Source organism: Geotrypetes seraphini, chromosome 3, assembly GCF_902459505.1.
Source record: "Geotrypetes seraphini chromosome 3, aGeoSer1.1, whole genome shotgun sequence".
Classification (NCBI taxonomy): domain Eukaryota; kingdom Metazoa; phylum Chordata; class Amphibia; order Gymnophiona; family Dermophiidae; genus Geotrypetes; species Geotrypetes seraphini.
Genome location: NC_047086.1, coordinates 349,154,171 through 349,174,991, shown reverse-complemented (window position 1 = coordinate 349,174,991; position 20,821 = coordinate 349,154,171). Strand labels below are relative to the sequence as shown.

The following is a 20,821-nucleotide window of genomic DNA, read 5'->3' as shown; positions in this document are numbered from 1 at the left end:
TGGGCCAGTGCCCTGGGCCACGGTAGAAACCTCTACCACAGCTTAGTAAAAGAGGGCCCAAGTTAGATGCTTAACTTAGGCATCTATTTATCTTTAGGCACCTCTTATAGGTTTCCCCCCAAAATGTCTTCCTTGTTCATGTAGCTTAAAAAGACTGTGAATATTCAAACAAAATTGACTGTACCTTGCTGTTTTAAAAGGTTAATGGTCGGTCTTCCAGCTGACCGTGAATGGACATTTCTTGAATGTGGGGGATGAAAAGAGAAAAATATCAATTACTCAATATAAAGAAAACAGTAAAAAGTACCATGAATTTGTAAGAATGTGCAGGACAAACATTTTCATTTTATTAAGTTTCCTCTGTCTTTTATACAAATTATCTTTTTAATCATTGGGGGTTTTATTTAACATTTTTGTTTTGTAGTTATATCATTAATAGTGTACACTATTTGAAGAGAATACACACTTTTTCCACAGCGTGCACTCTTCACAATAGTTCACACTCTGAGAAGTAAGCAGTATTTACAACACAACCCTCCCCCCTAAATTTGGAGGGGGGTTCCTGGTTTTTCTTGGCTAGAAACACTACAAAATGACATGGAAAATGTTGTTGACGTTTCCTTGGTCATTTAAAAAGAACACACATTTCTGTTAATTTTTACCATTTTGTTATCGCCGAGTTCACACACACATAGCCATACACTGATTTGAAAACAAACAGTGAAACACTAGCAGCAGGTGCACAGGAATGGGCAGAGCTCTGTTGACTTTTGAGGTCTCTCCACTGGTGTGATATGAGGTCAGCTTATACACCAGAAAATCCCAGTTGCATCTTCCATCACAACTTATCTTCTGTATCTAGACCCTGGAAGACCTGATAGAACAGAAACTGTTCTCTATAAAGGGCCCGATGATCAAAAAAGTCCCTGTTAAAATCCCGTGTGCCATTGTACTGCTGGTAAATTTTCCAATTTCTAAACGATGAGCAATGCTCAAAAAACTTTGTATGCAAATGAAGCCCACGGAAATTCCATTAGACCAATCATTGGAGAAAGAGACTGACACATGTGCAGAATAATTCCAAGGAAAGAGGCATACATGTGTGCATGTACCAGGAAAAGCTATGTCGTAGGCATGCATGAATGTCAGTTATAGGCATGCCTTATTGTAATGCATAATAGGCACACGTTATATGCTTTTTCTACACTGCTTCAGTGGGACATTATATGGTGCCCCCAACCCTATAAAAGTATGATGAATGTATTTCATTGTTTTTTTTTTAATGTCCACCTTTCATGCAATCGGCAGCCCATACGCTTTTAACACACATAGTTCAACGATACCAGCACCTTCAGCCAATAATTTTGGAGCATTAAAAGTTGGTGCTTCATTTTGTGCATCACCCGGCAATATTTGGGCACTGCCTGGAGTACTCATTTTAATATCAATGAGTTCACTGTAATACATTTCCATAATATTCTCTGAGGCTGCTACAAGGCACAGAAAAGGCACAGAGCCATTTTGTGCATCGGAAGCTAATATGCTTGTACACTAAACTGGTTAGAACTGGTTATAGTGTCAATTGATACAGGCACTGTAAGCTTTGAACATCGGGATCAAAGAGTTTTCTATCTTCCACAATACATCCTATTTATAGTCCTTTTCAACCAGGGAGTCCTTATGCAAATCCTAAAACTATGGCCTACACTGAGTTTCCTGCTGAGTATCCATCTGGTACTCTGCCTACAGTCCTAAAATGTACCCTACCAACAGCCCTGGCTACTTCCCAGGATATGCTTCTGGATCCTATATAAGATCCCTCCTACTGATGTTATGATTTGTGCATACAGGCATATAAAGAAAATAAACTCATCTGTCTCTTAATTAACCAAGATCTAATAACCCACAAGGGTAGATCCAGTCTCTTCGCCAATTCAATCTGTCTGATTAGGACTTGTCTTTGTTCCTCTCTCTGGTCTTCTGTGCAAGCAATTCTTGGGGTGAAATCTAATCCAACCTGGGGCATAAATACAGAAAGTAGAAGGTCACAATCCTAATGGTATACTGAATTATATTCAAGACATCTGGTAGAAAGCTGATAATTCAATTTTAAATCATTTAGTCACGCTAACCTTGCCTTTGAATCTAATGCAGATATGTTCAATGACTGACAGCTCCTGGAGGTTGTAATTAAAAAAACATCATGGTTTTGTGGGTTAGTTCCATTGCTCACAAAGAACAGGTCACAGTTTTGGGACTAATCACAAATCTCTTACTCATCAAATTGGCTAGACTGGCTGTGTGGTGGAGACACGGAGCTCAGGGCAAAAAGTACTTTGTAGTGAACATCTCCATAGAACTTTGCTTCCTAAGCTTCCTAAGCTTGCTACCTGTAAACCCTCCTGCTTATCATATTTTTTGTTCAGCTCCAGAGAAAGGCTACTAAAATGGTCAATGGTCTTTTTCATAAGGTGTATGGGGACAGACTTAAATATCTCAATATGCATACTTTGGAGGAAAGGTGGGAGAGGGGAGATATGATAGAAACATTTAAATATCTACTTGGCATAAATGTGCATGAGGCAAGTCTCAATTGAAAGGAAACTCTGGAATTAGAAGGCATAGGAAGAAGTTAAGAGGTGATAGTCTCAGGAATAATCTAAGGAAATATTTTTTTACAGAAAGGGTGGTAGATGCGTGGAACAGTCTCCCGGTAAAGGTGGTGGAGACAAAGACTGAGTCTGAATTCATGAAAATGTGAGACAGGCATGTGGAATCCAGTGGTGTAGAAAGGGTGAGAGGCGCCTGAGGCGGTGGTGCCCCTCCCCCCCTCATCTCCCCCCCTCCCCCACTCCTCCCTGCTGCACGCGCCCTCCCTTCCCTTCCACCATACCTCTAATTGAAGTTGTTGCTCACGGTGGTCAACCGCATGCTCCTCGCAACCCTATCAGCTCTCCCTCTGACGTCACTTCCTATGTGCGGCACCCGGAAGTGATGTCAGCAGGAGGACGTTGACCACCATGAGCAACAACTTCAACTAGTGGTATGGGGGAAGGGAAGGGGCGCACGCGTGGCATGGGAAGATGCAGATGGGGCGGAGAGGAGGAGGGGTGTTGGCACCTCCACCAACATGGTGCATACATAATGAATTAAATTTTAGTAAACTGTTAAAATACAAATTAGTACTTACATATGTAGGAACTTTCATTTAAAGGTCTTAGATTAGAATATATTTACCTCAAAAATGTATTGGAAGATTTATATAGGAAAAAGTAGATTTTCTTTGGAGTGGGCTAGCTACTCCACTTTTTCACTAAGACAAAGGATTTTCAGTGCACGCTGTTAAATGACTCAGTAGCATGGGAGAAGCAGAAATGATTTAATGCTATATGCATGGATATTTTTCTTTGTAAGTATATTGCAATACTTTTTCTTTATTTCTTCTGTATTTTTATAAATGATGTAAGCTAGTATTAGAATGTAACTTTTAGAAATCAGAAGACATTCCCCGAATATGCATGCAAAAGCCTTATATGGTATCAAGTATTCTTGACCAATGATATCCAGGTAGAGGAATGTCATTATATATTAGGTATATAAGTAAACAAAGCAGAATAGAATTTTGAGGCCGTCAGAGAAGCTGCATTTACACAATCTGACTGTAATGTGCCTCCATTGTACAAATGCCTTTTGAAACAAGATTATTCTGTTAATTTTTAATAAACAATATTTGATTGGAAATATTTGTACAATTATCATTATTCTAGTGCATCTAAGAGTAGGGTTTAGAACCATAACTCTGTTCAACAGTTGGCACTTAATTTTGTATGCAGATCCAAGATCCGCACCCAAAGTAAATAGCTTAATTGATTATTACAGTCAATAATTGGTATTAGCAAGCAATTAATTAGCAGTCATTAGGAGTAATGTGTGGCTCTGCCCTACATTCTATTCTGTAACATGCGCACCTAAATGTCATAGGGCTAGATTCACTAAGCAAACCGATCATGTACCGATCGGTTTGCAATCCCTTTGTGACCCGATTTTCCTCCGACCTGATTCACTACCTCTGTGTCGATCCGATTCCAATCCATGCATGCAAATGAGGGGAAATGGCATGCAAAGTAGGCAGGCAGCAATTCACTAAACAAATCTGGGACACTGACTAGGCTGACTGATCAACAGAAGAAGCGACTGCTGGGGACCAGTCGCTCACATCCTTTTCGATTGTCCTCGCCCTGAAATCCTAGCCCTGCAGCCCATCAAACCATCAAAAAAGCCACCTGCATCTCTGCTGCTCTGCTCTCTGCCCCTAAAGGTGCAACCTGCTCTCTGCCTCCCCGACTCTCTCTCTGCCTCAACCTGCTCTCTGCCTCTCCGACTCTCTGCCACCCCGAACTAGGGCTCTCTGCCTTCCAGACTCTCCTGCCCTCCCCCCACAATGCGAGCCCGTGGTTTTAACCCGTGGGTTTAAAGTGGGTTAAAATCACGGGCTTCCGAAGTATAAAAAAGTAAAAAAACAGAAAAAAAAAGCAGAAAAGTAGCTCGGAGCTCTGTAAGCATGCACAGACCATCTACAGACAAAGAAGATGGTCTGCGCATGCTTCAGGATTGCTCACTAGCGATCCATGTGGTCGATGGGGGGCGCTCCTCCGAATGCTCCCATTAGCTTGCTGACCCTCTGTGAATTTGTCGGCCTGCCGTGGATCGGCTGTGGATCTGGCACGATTGGGCAGGTTAGTGAATCTAGACCATAGTGTGCAACTCCAAAGGGATGTGGCCATGGGAAAAGCATAGGGAGGTCAGAGGCATTCCCACAATTTAGATGCAGTATTATAGAATGCCTGCATTTGTACAATTAACTGCCATTAGTTGGGCGTAAATTAATTTCCTTCAGAAATTGCAGGGATAATATTTATTGGAAAAAGGGGGAGAGTCTGAAAAAGCTTATGTCGAAAAATATATAAACTGACCTCACTTGGAGATAATGACCTGTCTATGGAGAGTGATCAAGGAGTTGTAAGTTGCTCAGAGATGTGAAATTCTACAAGGAAGGTGGACACCCTCCTAGTGTTGATAAAGAGTTTTACCTTCCAGTCATTGCAGCTGTTGCAATAATGATCACGCTCCAAGTCAGAGTAAAAAATGAATGAAAAAATAAATAAATAAATATCACAGTCCTTCAAAAACACTTATAAGAGTGGTTAGTGTTCTTTCTTCATATAATTCATAAAGCAGACATCACTTGAATAGATAATACAGAATACACCCCTCCCCCATATGCAGATTCAGTGCAACATCCAAGGCCTTTTCCTATGTTATAGTTTAATGGTGTGTTACCCCATACAAGACCATATGGGTATAGAACCATCTGCTAGGTGACACTTACCTTATATGAAATTTTGGCTCTTCTTATCTACTACCTGTTTGTTTCATTCTATGCAACAGCAGTTTTATTGTGTTTGGGGGGGGAACATGTTCCCATGTTTCTCTGTTACTCTGCTGAAATATGTATGAAGTAAAGTGAAGTTTTCAGCATTTTCGGCTTTAGGCAGACAAAAGCTTGTCTATGGTTCAATTTGCTCTCCTGCATGGAAGGAGAATTAGCTGTACAGGCCATTGACCTATACTGGGGAGATGCTGGGGTCTCATGAAGCCACATTCCTCCAGAGTACAACTGTGCAAAGAATGTTGATCTGAGCTGCTGCCACAGCCTTTCTCACTGTCCTAATGAGTGAGTCTTAATGCAAGTGCAGATATGAAAATCTAGAATTCTGCCATGAGTGGAATGTAGCTTCCTGTTCCCCTGGGAGAGGCTATCTAATTCCCTCAGAGGACAGCATCTCTACCCCAGCCACCTCAAGTCCTCAGAATGACACCTGGAACTGCCTTACCCTAGGACTCTCTACTGCCAGTGTTCAGAGCAGTTTAGCTAGATTGCTAGATTAACACAAAGGGCTGGAATAAGCACCCATATATAGGCAGATGACATCCCCCACTACTTTAGATCTGAGTCCATTACAGAATTGATTAGATAATTACTGGAAAATTGCAAGATAATCACTTGGTATTGAATATTTCTAAGACAATTGCCTGTTGTATCACAGGTGATTTGGCGAGACCTCCCTTTAAATTGATATTGAACCAACGTAGTATCAATTTGGTAGATAGTTTTAGATATTTAGGGGTTCTAATTGATTATCAATTAAACTTTGAGGAACAAATATCAGCAGTAATTATAAAGGGGTTTGGAGTTCTGAGGCAACTTAGGGCAATTAGGAGCTTTTTGGATGAGGATTCTTTACATACCCTCTTACATGCTTTTTTGTTATCCAAATTAGATTATGGAAATTTGTTTTATGCAGGAATATTATCAGGAAAATTAGAACATCTGCAAACCTTACATAATGCTGCTATTCGGTTACTAGGTAGAGTACATTTTAGGGAACATGTGACTGTTTAAAATTCCATTGGTTGACTATGGCGCATACAGCATTATTTGAATTGGAGACTCCATATCCTGCTGCTCTGGCAATACTTTATGTTCCTAATTGGCTACTAATATCATTAACCCTCCCTCCTTTTATAAAACCGTAGCGCCGTTTTTAGCGATAGCCGTGGCGGTAACAGCTCCAACGCTCACAGGAATTCTATGAGGGTCGGAGCTGTTACTGCCGCGGCCTGTACTTAAAAGGGGGAACAAATAACGGAATGATTATGCCTCATATTTCTAGGGCTCGCATTGACTAGAGATTGTGTGGCTTTTTTTATTTGGCACCATTATTATGGAATAGCTTACCATTAGTACTGAGAAAAGAAGAGTCTTTGGTAAATGTTAAGACAGCTTAACCAAATAATAGTTCTTAAGAGTATGATATGTGAGAGAGGGTTACCAATGTAAAATGTCTTAAATATTTAATACATTTTTTGGAAGACCACAGACTGGACTATCCTATCCCAGCAACAGATTAAAAAGGGTAAATAGAGGAGCTACCCAAGGCCCAGTCCTAAAGAGGTTTCATACAGGACTGGACAAAGGGTGCAAGTAAACCATATATACACTATTACAGATTCTTAACAGGACTAAGAGGTTCAGAGTAGAGAGCTGCACGGGAATGGGGACAACGGGAATCCTACGGGACCTGCGGGGATCCAATGGGTTCCCCCTTTGGGTTGCAGAGATCCCATGGGGATGCCCCCTCGGGTCACGGGGATCCCATGGGGATGCCAACTCGGGTCACGGGGATCCCACGGGGTTGGAGGGAGCGAGAGGAGAGAGACTCCTCTTCTTTTCCTACCTGCAGCACACATACTAGCCGACCGGAAGTCTAACCCCCAACGTCAGAACTGGCTTCGGAGAGAAGGCTCCAGTCAGTCACGTGCAGGGTAGAAGGCAGATTTCTTCCTGGCTGATGAACACGTTGCTGTCGCCTCTGGCCAGCTCATGGGGGTCCATGCAGTCCTTCTCCTCCAAGCACTCGTGAGCAGTGGAAAGGTTGGTCAGAGGTGGAGTACTAGGGCGCTACGTAGAGTGGGGGAGTGATGGTGGAGAGCAGCGTCTACACCCCCCCACCCCGTCTTCCGAATGGTTTTGACCACTGGAAGCCAAAGTGTTCCTCAGAGCCTTGCAGCCCTGCCGCACCCATTCGCAGATGGACCAACACGGTGGGATGGCCTGCTCCAGCACCGTGCACACCGGGGCGTACATGGAGCAGAGGAAAAACATGAGCTCCGATTAGCAGTGCACCTTCACCAGTGGGTAGAACTGGTGCACCTCCAGGCAGACATCCTCCTGGTTATTGGGTCCCAGAAGTTCCAGTTAATTACCAGGTAACAGTAACTGAAAAGGCACCAGAGAATCTGCTAGCCTGAAACCCAACCATACTTGGTTTGATTGGGCTTTTACTGCTTTATTTTGGTGATGCAAGTTATGAAAAAATGCTCAATATATAGGGCCATGATGATCTGGTTGTAGGCAATGTCCATGCACAGGGGGATGGAGATGGGCTGGCAGAAGCCATGGTCCTGGATGAAGATGTCCCTTTCCCCTTGGAACTGGCAAGCCACCCAACAGTTCAGGAAGGGCAGCAGTGGAGAGGCCGGACGGTGCCAGACGCCGAGGACAGGCAAGGCAGGTGAATAGGAGCAAAAAATCACTGCAAAAAAAAAACAAAAAAACTTGGGGGGGGGGGAGAAATCCTCAACTCTGTGGCTTGTGGAAACCAAAAGGATCCACCATGCAAAGAAAGTTTTCAGGACACAAGCTCATGGGCGCTCAGTATTTCCAAATAGGCCCTGCACGCTGCACGTGACTGATGCAAAGCCTTTCCTCCGACGTCAGCTCTGATGTCGGTGGAAGACTTCTGGTCGGCTACATGTTCGTGCTGTAGGCTCAAGCTGCCTCCAACCCTTGCTGTTATCTGGATGCAAAGCGGGATACAGAAGGGGGTCAAATGTGGGAGGCAAACGCTGGACACAGAAGGGGGGGAGGGAGTGTGTTTTGGACACAGAACTTCAAGGCATGAACTTGGGAGAGAGGATGAAGGAAGGTAGAGAAAGAGATGCTGAGGTGGGGGAGGGAGAATTGGGTGTGGGTGTGTCAGTGAGAGGGAAAGAGAAATGATTGTGTACATGGGGAATGGAAGAAAGGAGAATTTTTGGTCATAGGGAGGGAGTGAGGTACAGATGAGAGGGAGAAATGTGATGGAAAGGGAACAGTGGGACAGAATGAAAGGGATGCAAGAGGGAGGAATGTTGGACATAGTGGTGAAGGGAATGGAGGGAGAGATGTGGCATGGTGCTGTAGAAATGTTGGGCATTGGGTTGGTGAGCAGGGGCGAAAGATGCTGAACATGGTCCGGGGGATGAGAGAGGGATAAATGCTGGACCATTATAGGAGGAACCAATGGACAGCAACAGAAGAATTTACAGAAGATGGGAAAGCAGAAAAAAGAAATTGGGACCAACTTGATGGAAAAATAAGTCTCCAGATAACAAAGGTAAAAAACAGAATTTATTGACTAAAATATGTTAGCTTTGGGAAATGTATATAGCAGATGTCTTTGTATTGTGTTCAAAAGTAAAGGAAATGCATTTCTGGTTTTATTTCTACAGTGTTGAAGTACTTGCTGACCCTTGCTGTGGCTGGTAGGGATCCCCAAGCACCGCCAGCAGTGATGGCCAGAACTCCCCTCCACCAAGCGCAGTAGTCGCTGGCAGCATCCATGAGCCACTGAGATGCCAGCATCTGTGACTCAGGGACACTACTACTGCCTGCCAAACTTGGCAAAAGGGACCCCCGGCCAACTGCAGAGGAAGTCCTCAGCTGACAGCTTAGGGGTCCTCATCAGCTGAGTATTTATATTTACATTAGAGGCTCTGGTAGAAACCCGTTTACAAAGTATGTATTCTTCCCAATTAATATTTCCAAATTAATAAAGTGTCTTTGCTTATTTGTAAATGGGTATCTACCAGAGCCTTTAATTCAGTAGCATAATTAAATGAAATAACTATTTCTGAAGTTTATAGGGACGGGCAGGGACGGAGGGGATTCCTCACGGGGACGGGTGGGGATGGAGGGGATTCCTCGTGGGGACGGAGGGATTCCTCTCGGGGACGGGTGGGATTTCTGTCCCCGCGCAACTCTAGTTCAGAGCCCAAGGTAGTTTTTTTTTATTATTGTAATTTTCACAAAAAATTCTTTATACAGAATACAAGAATGGAATACGACAAAGAAATATACAACTAAGAACAGTATAAACAACCAATCAATTTCCATCCAGCCCACATTTAGGGAGACTATCATTTAAACCAAAGGAATTGCTTTCACAAAGGAAAAGATTACAAATAGTAAATCCCAAGGTAGTTTTAATCATCCATTACTAACCCATCCTGTATCCTTTAGTGTGATTGGGGTTGCCTCTGGAGTGGGTAGACCCAGGGTGGGAATGTCAGTAACAACTCTTGGCTCCCATGGAAATGGTGATGTCTCCCTGCCCCCTTGCTATTCCAGTGGAGGTAAAGGGCCTTCTTGCAACTTTGTTCACCACTTTTTTTTGTGAAGGTAGTAGGGGCGATATGGAAAGGTTAAGAACAATTATGGCAAAGCTGGAGAGGTTATGGGCTATCCTGAGGCAAGCATTTAACTCATACCAATGATAGGAAGGATTAGACTGGGGCAGGGAAAGGGATTTACTTTTAGGTCCATGTAGGCTCTCACTCTCTCTCTCTCTTCTTCCTGATGCTAGAGCCACCTTGGGGCTCTATGTGGTATCTCTTATCACTGCCCTGCTCGCACCACCCTAAATTCACCCCTCAGTGTGATGTGTTACTGGTAACATACTGGTAAATACTTGAGCCTAAGAAGCAGTATGTAAACCACAGCCGTTATGTCTCCCATATATCGAATCACCCCGGTCCTCAGCGGCACCACCTTGAACTCAATAAGCTCTCACTGTTCAAGGCTTTAAGTGTCAGCTTGTCATCAGACCATTATTCTTATTTCTTACTTTTGCTTATTAAACTTTTTCTGCAATTTAACTTGTAAAGATATGTACTAGAAAAGTACTTAGCTGAATGGTCTGCTCTCAGGGATATTTCGCCAACATATTTACCCCACTAGTTTTTTCAAGACTTACATCCCTAAATGCTTACAGCCATATTTCCTAGAGCATAGCTATCATTAAAGATCCATGTTGGCGAAACATCCCTGAGAGCAGACCATTCAGCTAAGTACTTTTCTAGTACATATATTTAAAAGTTAAATTGCAGAAAAAGTTTAATAAGCAAAAGAAATAAGAATAATGGTCCAATGACGAACTGGTAAATACTTAACATGTCACTGGTTCCTAAAGACCTGTTGGGAGGGAGTCCAAAGCTCTTCTGGCATGCCAGTCTTACTCCAGCAGTTGATGTTATAACCACATCTGGTCCAGCCTGGTATGGGGCTAGTAGTAAGGGATTAGCAAGTACATAACTGTCCATTAACTCTTCTTGAACATGATATAAAGTCAGGAACTACTGCTTACCTCACCCACTGCCAACAATTTATCTTTGTAGTGTTCTATGAGGGGTAATGCAGCAGCCAGGTCCTGCAGAAAGAAACAAATAATACCACAGCAGAAATGAAAGGCCCAGCCAGCTGGCCTGGACCAGCAATGGCAACATAGTGCCTGGCAATAGGGAAAGGAACACCAACAGTGTATAAACAAGGGGATGGGAGGAAGCCAAAAAATGGCCCCAGTTAGGAGTCCCTGAAAAGAAAGTCCCTTGCCACACATTTTATCTGTCTTCCTTAGTACTAATAAACCTTTTAACAGAACATAGAAGGTAACAATAGGCTGCTGTTATAATGCTGCATCTTCTTCCTCTAAGAATCTACCTTCAATTGTGCTTTCTGCTTCTCATACTAAATGTCAATTGTACTGTTTAATGTACTATTACATTCTGGGAACAATTCTTTGGACTAGGTGGAGTTTAATTATATCTTCCAAATACATGATAAAGTTCAGATTAAAAAATAAATGCTGCACTGCTACTGGGCTTACTATGAAGAACCTGCCAGCAGAAGGTGGTGTTTGGAGAAGAGGAGATATTTCAAAGGCCTTCCCTACAAGTTCATGATGGGGGGAAAGTATTCACTGGCCAATCAGCACCAGAGCACTGTATAGGTTAATAATAAGCACCAGAAAATGCTGCTTGTCTTACTCTGATACACACAAAGCAAATCCTTACTGAAGTTGTGCTTCTCTCTCTGTAGAAAGGGCTGAATGTATGTTAGGTCTGGGCATGCCCTATGTTTTCATTTTTCAGCTGCATGCATATCTCACCAATCAAAACCACACAATTTACAATAGATCCTTTATAGCAAAGCAAGGGTCATTTTTTAGTCAATATTTCCTATGCATTACAACTACATGGGCCAATAGGCCATAGCTATGATCCTATATGTACCGTATTTTTTGCTCCATAAAAGACACTCCTGACCATAAGATGCACCTACCTGTAGAGGAGGAAAAACCAAGAAAAAAAAATTCTGAACCAAATGGTGTGCCCTATACCCTGTCCCCCCTCTGGTGGTCTAGTGTTAGGCTGGGACAGGGTACAGGACACGTCTAGTGGTAGGCACATCTAATGGTAGGCATGTCTAGTGGCAGCCAACCAGCCAGCTCCAAGCCAGCCAACCCCCAGCCCCAAGGCAGCCAGCCAGCCAGCCAACCCCAAGCCAGGTAGCCTTCCATCTAATCAGTCAACACGAAATAAGGAAAGGCTGCTGCCATGTGGCGGCTTCAGCCTTACTCCATTCCCAGAGCTGCAGGCCTATGTCCAACTTATCCCCCCTCCCCGCCCCGCTTTTCTGTACTTACTGATCCGGATCGCTGCTGCAACTCTGCCGATGAAAAAACAAAAATGCTAGACATAGGTGGCTGGGCACTCCCGAGAATGGAGGCACTTCACTGGGCATAATGATGTGGTGCACCTGACTCACGCTCCCGACACACTCATGCCACCGGAGCTCCCAAACCTCACTGTCGCTCCCCACGCTATCTCGGCCATCGATGCATGTGCCTGCAAGGACGGAGGCATATTGCTGCCGGCGTCCCGTCTTCGCAACTTGCCCCTGTTTGCCGAAGGAAGAACGCTGGATACAGGTGGCTAGGAACTTTCAAGGATGAAGGCACTTCACTCACCAGCTCTTTTCCGGCACCGGCACCGTGGTTTACGACACAGGCACGCACTTTTTGCATGCCTGCTTGGTCCCGCGCTGCACTCCGAATGGCTGCCATCAGTTCTCGCACAACTCGTGAGAACTGACGGCAGCCATTTGGAGTGCAGCGCAGGGCCAGGCAGGCCCGCAAAAAGCACATGCCTGCCTCATGCACTGCTCTGCCGCTGCTGAAAAAGAGCAGGGGAACCAAGGCAGGAGCGCAGAAAGCATGTTGGGAGCCAGGATGGGAAAAAAAGGTACAGATTTTTTAAATATTTGCTCCTTAAGGAGCACCCTTATTTCTACCTCGTTTATGGGGGTAGAAAAAGTGCGTATTATGGAGCGAAAAATACGGTAACTATTCCAAAGTTTTGTGTCTGGGCTCTGAAAACTGATTGCTGCAGCCAAGCATTTGCTTGGCTCTGGAAACTCAGTACCTTAGAAATACCTGAACTTTCTCTCTCTGAATCCAAGATCGCACTCTGCACACTTATGATCTTACTACTACTTTTTATTTATTACAGTTTCTATACCATTCTCCCAGGAGAGCTCAGAACGGTTTACATTAATTTATTCAGGTACTCAAGCATTTCCCCCTGTCTGTCCTGGGGGCCTACAATCTATCTAATGTACCTGGGGCAACAGGGGGATTAAGTGACTTGTCCAGGGTCACAAAGAGCAGCATGGGTTTGAACCCACAGCCTCAGGGTGCTGAGGCTGTAGCTTTAACCACTGCACTACACTCTCCTCACTATTACTACTAATCATTTCTATGGTGCTACTTGACGTACGCAGTGCTGAACACATTATATATATTATATATATAGCAAGAATGTGAGCCTTTGGGACAGTCAGGGAACTCTAAGTACTTTCTCTTCATCTTAATTAATCTTACTTATTGCATTTCTTCTGTTTATACTGTAAACCGCTTAGAACCTCACGGTACAGCGGTATATAAGAAATAAAATTATTATTATTATATGCAGGTACTTTTTCTGTCCCCAGTATAATCACAATCTAAGCTTTTTTTTTTTTTTTAAATTGTACCTGGGACAATGGAGGGTTAAGTCACTTGCCCAGGGTCACAAGAAAATGCAGTAGGAATTGAACCCAGTTCCCCAGGATCTCAGGCCACAGCACTAACCATTAGGATGTTCCTTCTTTGAGCGGTGAGATTGCCTGCTACCCTTTTGATCACTTGGCTTGGAAGGAGCTGCAGTTACCACCCTAACAATAGTGATACAAGTCAGGAAGTGACTGCAGTATTATAATATGCACGGAGTGACCAGAGTTCAAAACTAAACTTCAATAAGCAGGATGTTTTGGTTGATGGCTTCACTAGTTTTGATAACTGTGAGGATTATTAGAAAACTTCCCAATGAGCTAAGAAAAGGGACATGGGTGCTGGATTTAGTATTGCTTTTAGTAGGACAGTGGGGAAAAAGGGTTGAGAAATCAGGTACAAGGCAACATGGAAATGGTGGGGGGAACTGGTGTTAGGCTGCATATGCAGACTAATATGTTCTTCTATCTCATTAAAACATAAGAGGTGCCATACTGAGGCAGACCAAAGGTCCATCAAGCCCAGTATTTTGTCTCCAGCAATCCAAGTACCTAGCAAGATCATAAGAGAATAAAATAGATTTTATGGTGCTTATGCTAGAAATAAGCTGTGGATTTTCCCAAGTTCATCATAATAATGGCTAATGGAAATGATCCAACTCTTTTTTAAACCCTGTTAAGCTAACTGCACTAACAAACACTAATCTCAAGTGGAAGATCTCAACTTGGGCAGACTGGTTAGGCCAATTTGGTCTTTTTTTCCATGATTTACTGTGTTCATTCACTTTGGCTTATTAAAGATGGCCTACTGCCTGTATCAGCAATGTCAAAGCGGTTCACAAAGTGAAAATAAGGAATGAAAAACTTATAGCTACAAGAAGCAATGCAAACAGATTGATAAAAAACAAAGATTGATAAAAAAAAAACCCAAAGATAAAAAGAAAAGAAAAAGACGAAGAATAGAAAAAGAGGCTATTCCGTGCAGGAACATCGCTTAGCTGCGTTTGTCTTCATTATTGCACGTTTAGCACTTGCATGGAATTGGCGTTTGCCCAAGATACCTAAACAACATCATTTCCTCCACAGGATGGACTATGTACAATTGATGTGTAAATTGACTGCAACCAGACGACATGCATTGCTCCCCTATCATAAAATATGGGACGTTTATGAGAACTGGAGAACTGGCAACAGGGGGTGAGCTTTGGAGCTTTGCCCCTTGCTCCTTCCTTTATTTCTGCTGTATACTGCACCATACTTCTATTAGGGGATGGGTATTGAGGGGGGTATGGAAGGAAAAAGTTAATGTTGATGTATACTCATTACTTGCTGATGCTCATATTTTTGCCATTGTATTACTGAAAACATAATAAAGAAATTACAAAAAAAAAGGAATAGAAAAAGAGGACACAGGCAGAAGGTAGGAGGGCACAGATAGCTCTGAGGGGGAAATCCATTTGCAGTTGAAGCAGCAAGGATTAAACACAAATAGTCAATCCATTCTAAGATAATTTAATCAGTGTCTTGTTTATTCTCCAGATGCTTCTGTATCTGTTGAAAAGATCCTTTGGTACTAATTTTGCCAAAAGCAATTTGTTTTACCTCTAATGTAGCACTGCGTTGCTCCTTTGATGAAACATCTTGCACTGGATGAACTCCCAAACATGGCATAACAAAGCCAGAGAACCTATAAATGTGGCACAAATATAGAAAGGAAAGGTATAAAGTCTTTTTTTTTCACTTCATTGAAAAGATAGCTGTTCAGGGATGTGCTGCATAGCAAGCCTGGTCACTACACTAAATGCAAATTCAGCCCTTCTGAGCCAAGTGACATCAGAAATGAAATGGTCACATTTGCAGACTGCTATAGATGCCCTTCCTTTTCTCCTTCTAGGCCTCCTGCTGCTGCCTTCACAGTCTTACCTTACACTTCTGAGCCTAAAGTGGCAAAAATACTGGTAAATAGGTGCTGAGCCCTTTAAGCACAGGCCTATGCTCAAGTGCTACAATGTCCCGACCCCCTCCAACAAGAAATGTGTGTTGGATGAAGACAGGGGACAGGACATGGCAGCTCTTGAGCATAGGTTTGTGCTTAAAGGGTGCAATCTTTATGCAGTTTCAGGTCTGGAAGAGGCAGAACATGGTAGGAGGTTTGGCAGGGGGATAGGAAAAAAGAGGGGGAGATGCTGGACAAGGGTGGAATTTAGGCAAGGAAGGACAGATGATATTGCTAAACTAGAGGGGGAGAGGATGACAGGTGATGAGTTACTAGTCTCTCTAGAGGGAGGTAGAGAAGGGGAGGTGCGATGCTGGACATCTTGGGAGATTGGTAGGGAGATGAAGGGGAAAGGCTGGACATTTTGATGGAGGGCACAAAGGGGAAGGGGAGATGTTAGGCTACACTGGAGTGGTAGGACCTCAAGCCACCCCTGTCAAGGAGAGGACACATAAACACATGGCCTAGGAAATCAAAAATCCTTGGTCTCATCTTGATGGTTACTAGCATATATTACAGAACATAAGGTAGTCCTATCTCCTATTACCATCATGATTATCATCTGCTATCACTGACTTTTGAATTTATATTATTATTATCCAATTATTATATATTTTTGCATTTTAAGCATTTGGTCGCAAACTGCTCTTAAATTTTATGTATAGGGCAGTTTATAAAGAACCTGAATAGCATCTATTGTAGGACTGGAAAAATCCCTGGCTCCAGATCATCTAGTTCCCTAAAATCTGACACTATGCACTGACCTGGATACAAGAGGAACCACTGTAGCCCAACTTCCCTGACATTGGGCTACATAGAAGAGAAGATCTGGATGATAGAAGGAGAAAGCAAGGCTTAAGGGCCAGAAAGTGAAGGAGTTTGGAAGGATGAAGGGGAGAACAGAGACAGGCAAAACAAGCATAAAAAAATCAACAAAGCAATAAAAATATAATAAATAAAAACCTTTATTAGAAAAATAACCATGTCTCCCTGGCTCCTAGAAATTTTGTTTGACCCCCAGGTTTTACAAATAATTTACCAATTTCGATCTATTCTAGCTACTAGGACGTGTTGGAGGACTTTCAGTTACAGTTACTAATGTGCGCTATAGTGCTAACGTCATTGGCATTCATTATTGGTAACTAGGGGCTCCTTTTGCTAAGGTGCACTAGCGTTTTTAGCGCATGCAGCATTTTAGCACGCGCTATACTCGCGCTAAGCTTCTATAACTAACGCCAGCTCAATGCTGGCGTTACAGTCTAGCGTGCGCTATTCCGCGCGTTAAGGCCCTAACGCACCTTTGTAAAAGGAGCCCTAGGTCCCACTGTATAAAATAGAATGTGCTAAACGTGTTATTGACATTAGTGTGTACCGTATTTTCGCGGATATAACGCGCGCGTTATACGCGTTTTTACCTACCGCGCATACCCCTCGCGCGTTATACGCGTGAGCGCGGTATACAAAAGTTTTTCTACATAGTTCCCACCCCGCCCGACGCCCGATTCACCCCCCCCAGCAGGACCGCTCGCACCCCCACCCCGAACGACCGCTCGCACGTGCTCCCACCCGCACCCGCGATCGGAGCAAGAGGGAGCCCAAGCCCTCTTGCCCGGCCGACTCCCCGACAATATCGGGCCAGGAGGGAGCCCAAACCCTCCTGGCCACGGCGACCCCCTACCCCCACCCCGCACTACATTACGGGCAGGAGGGATCCCAGGCCCTCCTGCCCTCGACGCAAACCCCCCTCCCTCCCTCCAACGACCGCCCCCCCCCAAGAACCTCCGACCGCCCCCCCAGCCGACCCGCGACCCCCCTGGCCGACCCCCACGACACCCCCACCCTCCTTCCCCGTACCTTTGCTAGTTGGCCGGACAGACGGGAGCCAAACCCGCCTGTCCGGCAGGCAGCCAACGACGGAATGAGGCCGGATTGGCCCATCCGTCCCAAAGCTCCGCCTACTGGTGGGGCCTAAGGCGCGTGGGCCAATCAGAATAGGCCCTGGAGCCTTAGGTCCCACCTGGGGGCGTGGCCTGAGACACATGGGCCCAACCCGACCATGTGCCTCAGGCCGCGCCCCCAGGTGGGACCTAAGGCTCCAGGGCCTATTCTGAGTGGCCCACGCGCCTTAGGCCCCACCAGTAGGCGGAGCTTTGGGATGGATGGGCCAATCCGGCCTCATTCCGTCGTTGGCTGCCTGCCGGACAGGCGGGTTTGGCTCCCGTCTGTCCGGCCAACTAGCAAAGGTACGGGGAAGGGGGGTGGGGGTGTCGTGGGGGTCGGCCAGGGGGGTCGCGGGTCGGCTGGGGGGGCGGTCGGAGGTTCTTGGGGGGGGCGGTTGTTGGAGGGAGGGAGGGGGGTTTGCGTCGAGGGCAGGAGGGCCTGGGATCCCTCCTGCCCGTAATGTAGTGCGGGGTGGGGGTAGGGGGTCGCCGTGGCCAGGAGGGTTTGGGCTCCCTCCTGGCCCGATATTGTCGGGGAGTCGGCCGGGCAAGAGGGCTTGGGCTCCCTCTTGCTCCGATCGCGGGTGCGGGTGGGAGCGCGTGCGAGCGGTCGTTCGGGGTGGGGGTGCGAGCGGTCCTGCTGGGGGGGGGTGAATCGGGCGTCGGGCGGGGTGGGGGTAGGGGGTCGCCGTGGCCAGGAGGGTTTGGGCTCCCTTCTGGCCCGATATTGTCGGGGAGTCGGCGGTCCTTCGGGGTGGGGGTGCGAGTGGTCCTGCCGGGGGGGGGGGGCAGGGCAGGGCGGGTAAACGGAGAGTCGGGACAGCGCACGGAGAGTCGGGGAGGGCGAAAAGAGAGTCGGGGTGGCCAGAGGAGAGTCGGGGCGGGCGAAAGGAGAGTCGGGGTGGCCAGAGGAGAGTCGGGGCGGGCGAAAGGAGAGTCGGGGTGGCCAGAGGAGAGTCGGGGCGGGCGAAAGGACAGTCGGGCAGCATGCGCGTTATACCCGTGAGCGCGGTATACAAAAGTTTTTATACATAATATTGTGGTTTCTGCGCGCTATACCCGTGTGCGCGTTTTACACGGGTGCGCGTTATATCCGCGAAAATACGGTACTTGTTTGTAGCTCCAGCTGTCTGTTATTTATGCCCAAATTTTCCAGATTTTGCTCACCCACTTTGAGTTTGTGATCTGTTCATTAGTGAATACCTGGAGAATGGGCTTGGCTCTAGATCACACAATTTCACTCATCTTTGTTGCTTTGCAGCAGGTTAACTCTTGGTTGCTTTCTCACCAAACATGAGCTATACAAAATACACCCATACCCTAAATACCTTTCTGAAAGCTGTATTATTTTCTCAAATTCTTCTGTGTGCTCAGCAACTGCTACAAGAGCAACAATGTTAGCCTGCAAAAGAGAATAGAACCATTAGCTCGAGTATATTAATCACCAGTAATGCTGATGATTTGCTTTCGGTGATTATCATGACACCAAAGGTGGAAGCACTACATATAGGTGATGTGCGCTCAGAATCTGTCCTACAATCCCCTGATTTCTTGCGCTTGCTGGGTGTTGCCTGGGGGTATTCAGACTACTAATTCATAGTGGCCTGGGTTACTGAGGGGCTGCACAAAGCCTTGCAGTAAAATCTTCATTCTACAGCAAAATTAATGCCCCCTCCTCCAAAATGCCGTGACATGCTCTAATAAACGAGCGTGCAAATTACCACAGCAGTAATTCACAGACTCACTGCTAAATGTCAATTCTCCTGCCAGTGCCTGAATGGTGATTGGCACTGGCATTAACAGGAAGGGTTGACATGAAAGAAAACCACACGAGCATGCTGCGGCAAGCATCCCCTAACCTGACATCACTTCCTGCCCCATAAAACATATCCTTGGTGTCTAGTGACACCCATACCACCCCCACATACATGATACTCCTCCTCCTCCTCCTCCTAAAATTGAAAAAAATGCCCTGGTAGTCTAGTGGCCCCCCTCCCCTAACACTCCAACTTCCCCCCCACACACAAATTCCCTGGTAGTCTCCTTCCCTCCAAGTCCAAAAAAATCACTAGGAATCTAGTGAGGCCCCTCCCCTCCAGCCCCAAGCCTAGCCCCCTGACCCCATACCTCAAACAAGGCAAGAGTGATGTCCCTCACAGTGCATCCTAGGATGCACAAGGTGGGATCAGTTTACATCATAAGGGAGCAATTCTCACAGCTAGAGGTCTCAGGTAGAGCAGGTTGGTATGGGGAAGGTGCTTCAAAATGTCTCCTATGGTTTGGGCATTGGCTGAGTGCAGAGAGAGAGAGAGTGTTTCTTGTGGAAACTGGCCAAGCTGGTGTTAAAGAGCCTTTGTTGTTGCTCCTGCTACGACTGTAGAAAGCAGGAAAAGGTAGGAGCCGGCACCAAGCTTCCTGGACGAATAGTGAATCTTATTCTAAACCTTCTTAAGAGCATATTCTTCCAAGAAAGAGGGAGAGGAGCAGGAAGCTAGCAAGCAGTGTGGATGATGGAGAAGCCGCAGTAGGATAGTCAGTGGTAACTGAATAGAATTCCAGGGTGAAAGGAGGGTTTAAACAACAAGTCTTAAGTACTGTATATACTCAAATATAAACTGATATTTTTGGCCAAAAAAGGCATTAAAAAATTACATCTCGGTTTATAGTCAGGCCTACCCTGCCTTCCTCCTGCTGTCCAGCATTCCTCCCATACCCTTCCTCCCCCTACCCCTCCTCACCATGGTAACTCTCCTCCACTACTGCCACCACCACCACCATCCCTTCTTGAAATGGAAAACATTCCCACTTCCTTACTTCTGCCAAAGAGATGAAACCCCTCCCTCCCTGACTTACCTGTAGACCCCCTCCTCCCCCAAGGCCTACCATACAGCCATGGTGGTCTAGTGGTGAGTTGGGGCAGGAGTAATCCCCACACGCTCCTGCTCATGCCATCTTCATAGTGAAAATGGCTGCTGTGACTTCCAGCAATAGTCTCGTGAGAGTGCAATTGGAAGTTGCACTTTGGGATTGGAGCCGGCATGGGCAAGCCATCCTAAATTATTCTCGCAACTGCCTTAGTGAAAAAGCAGCTAGAGAGGCAGCCTGCTCTTGCTCCTA

At 45.5% G+C, this 20,821-nt stretch overlaps 1 protein-coding gene across 4 annotated transcripts in view; it reads right to left on the bottom strand.

The window, feature by feature from the left end:
• The window catches only part of TATDN3 (TatD DNase domain containing 3), a 33,526-nt gene that overhangs the window by 9,584 nt on the left and 3,121 nt on the right, over nucleotides 1-20,821 (bottom strand). For all 4 annotated transcript variants that reach the window (XM_033938472.1, XM_033938473.1, XM_033938474.1 and 1 more), the window contains exons 3-7: nucleotides 19,033-19,106; nucleotides 15,371-15,455; nucleotides 11,028-11,090; nucleotides 1,908-2,017; nucleotides 185-240 (exon numbers count right to left, since the gene is read on the bottom strand). In XM_033938472.1, coding sequence (XP_033794363.1) covers nucleotides 185-240; nucleotides 1,908-2,017; nucleotides 11,028-11,090; nucleotides 15,371-15,455; nucleotides 19,033-19,106 — 388 coding nt within the window. The remainder of the gene's footprint in view (nucleotides 1-184; nucleotides 241-1,907; nucleotides 2,018-11,027; nucleotides 11,091-15,370; nucleotides 15,456-19,032; nucleotides 19,107-20,821) is intronic.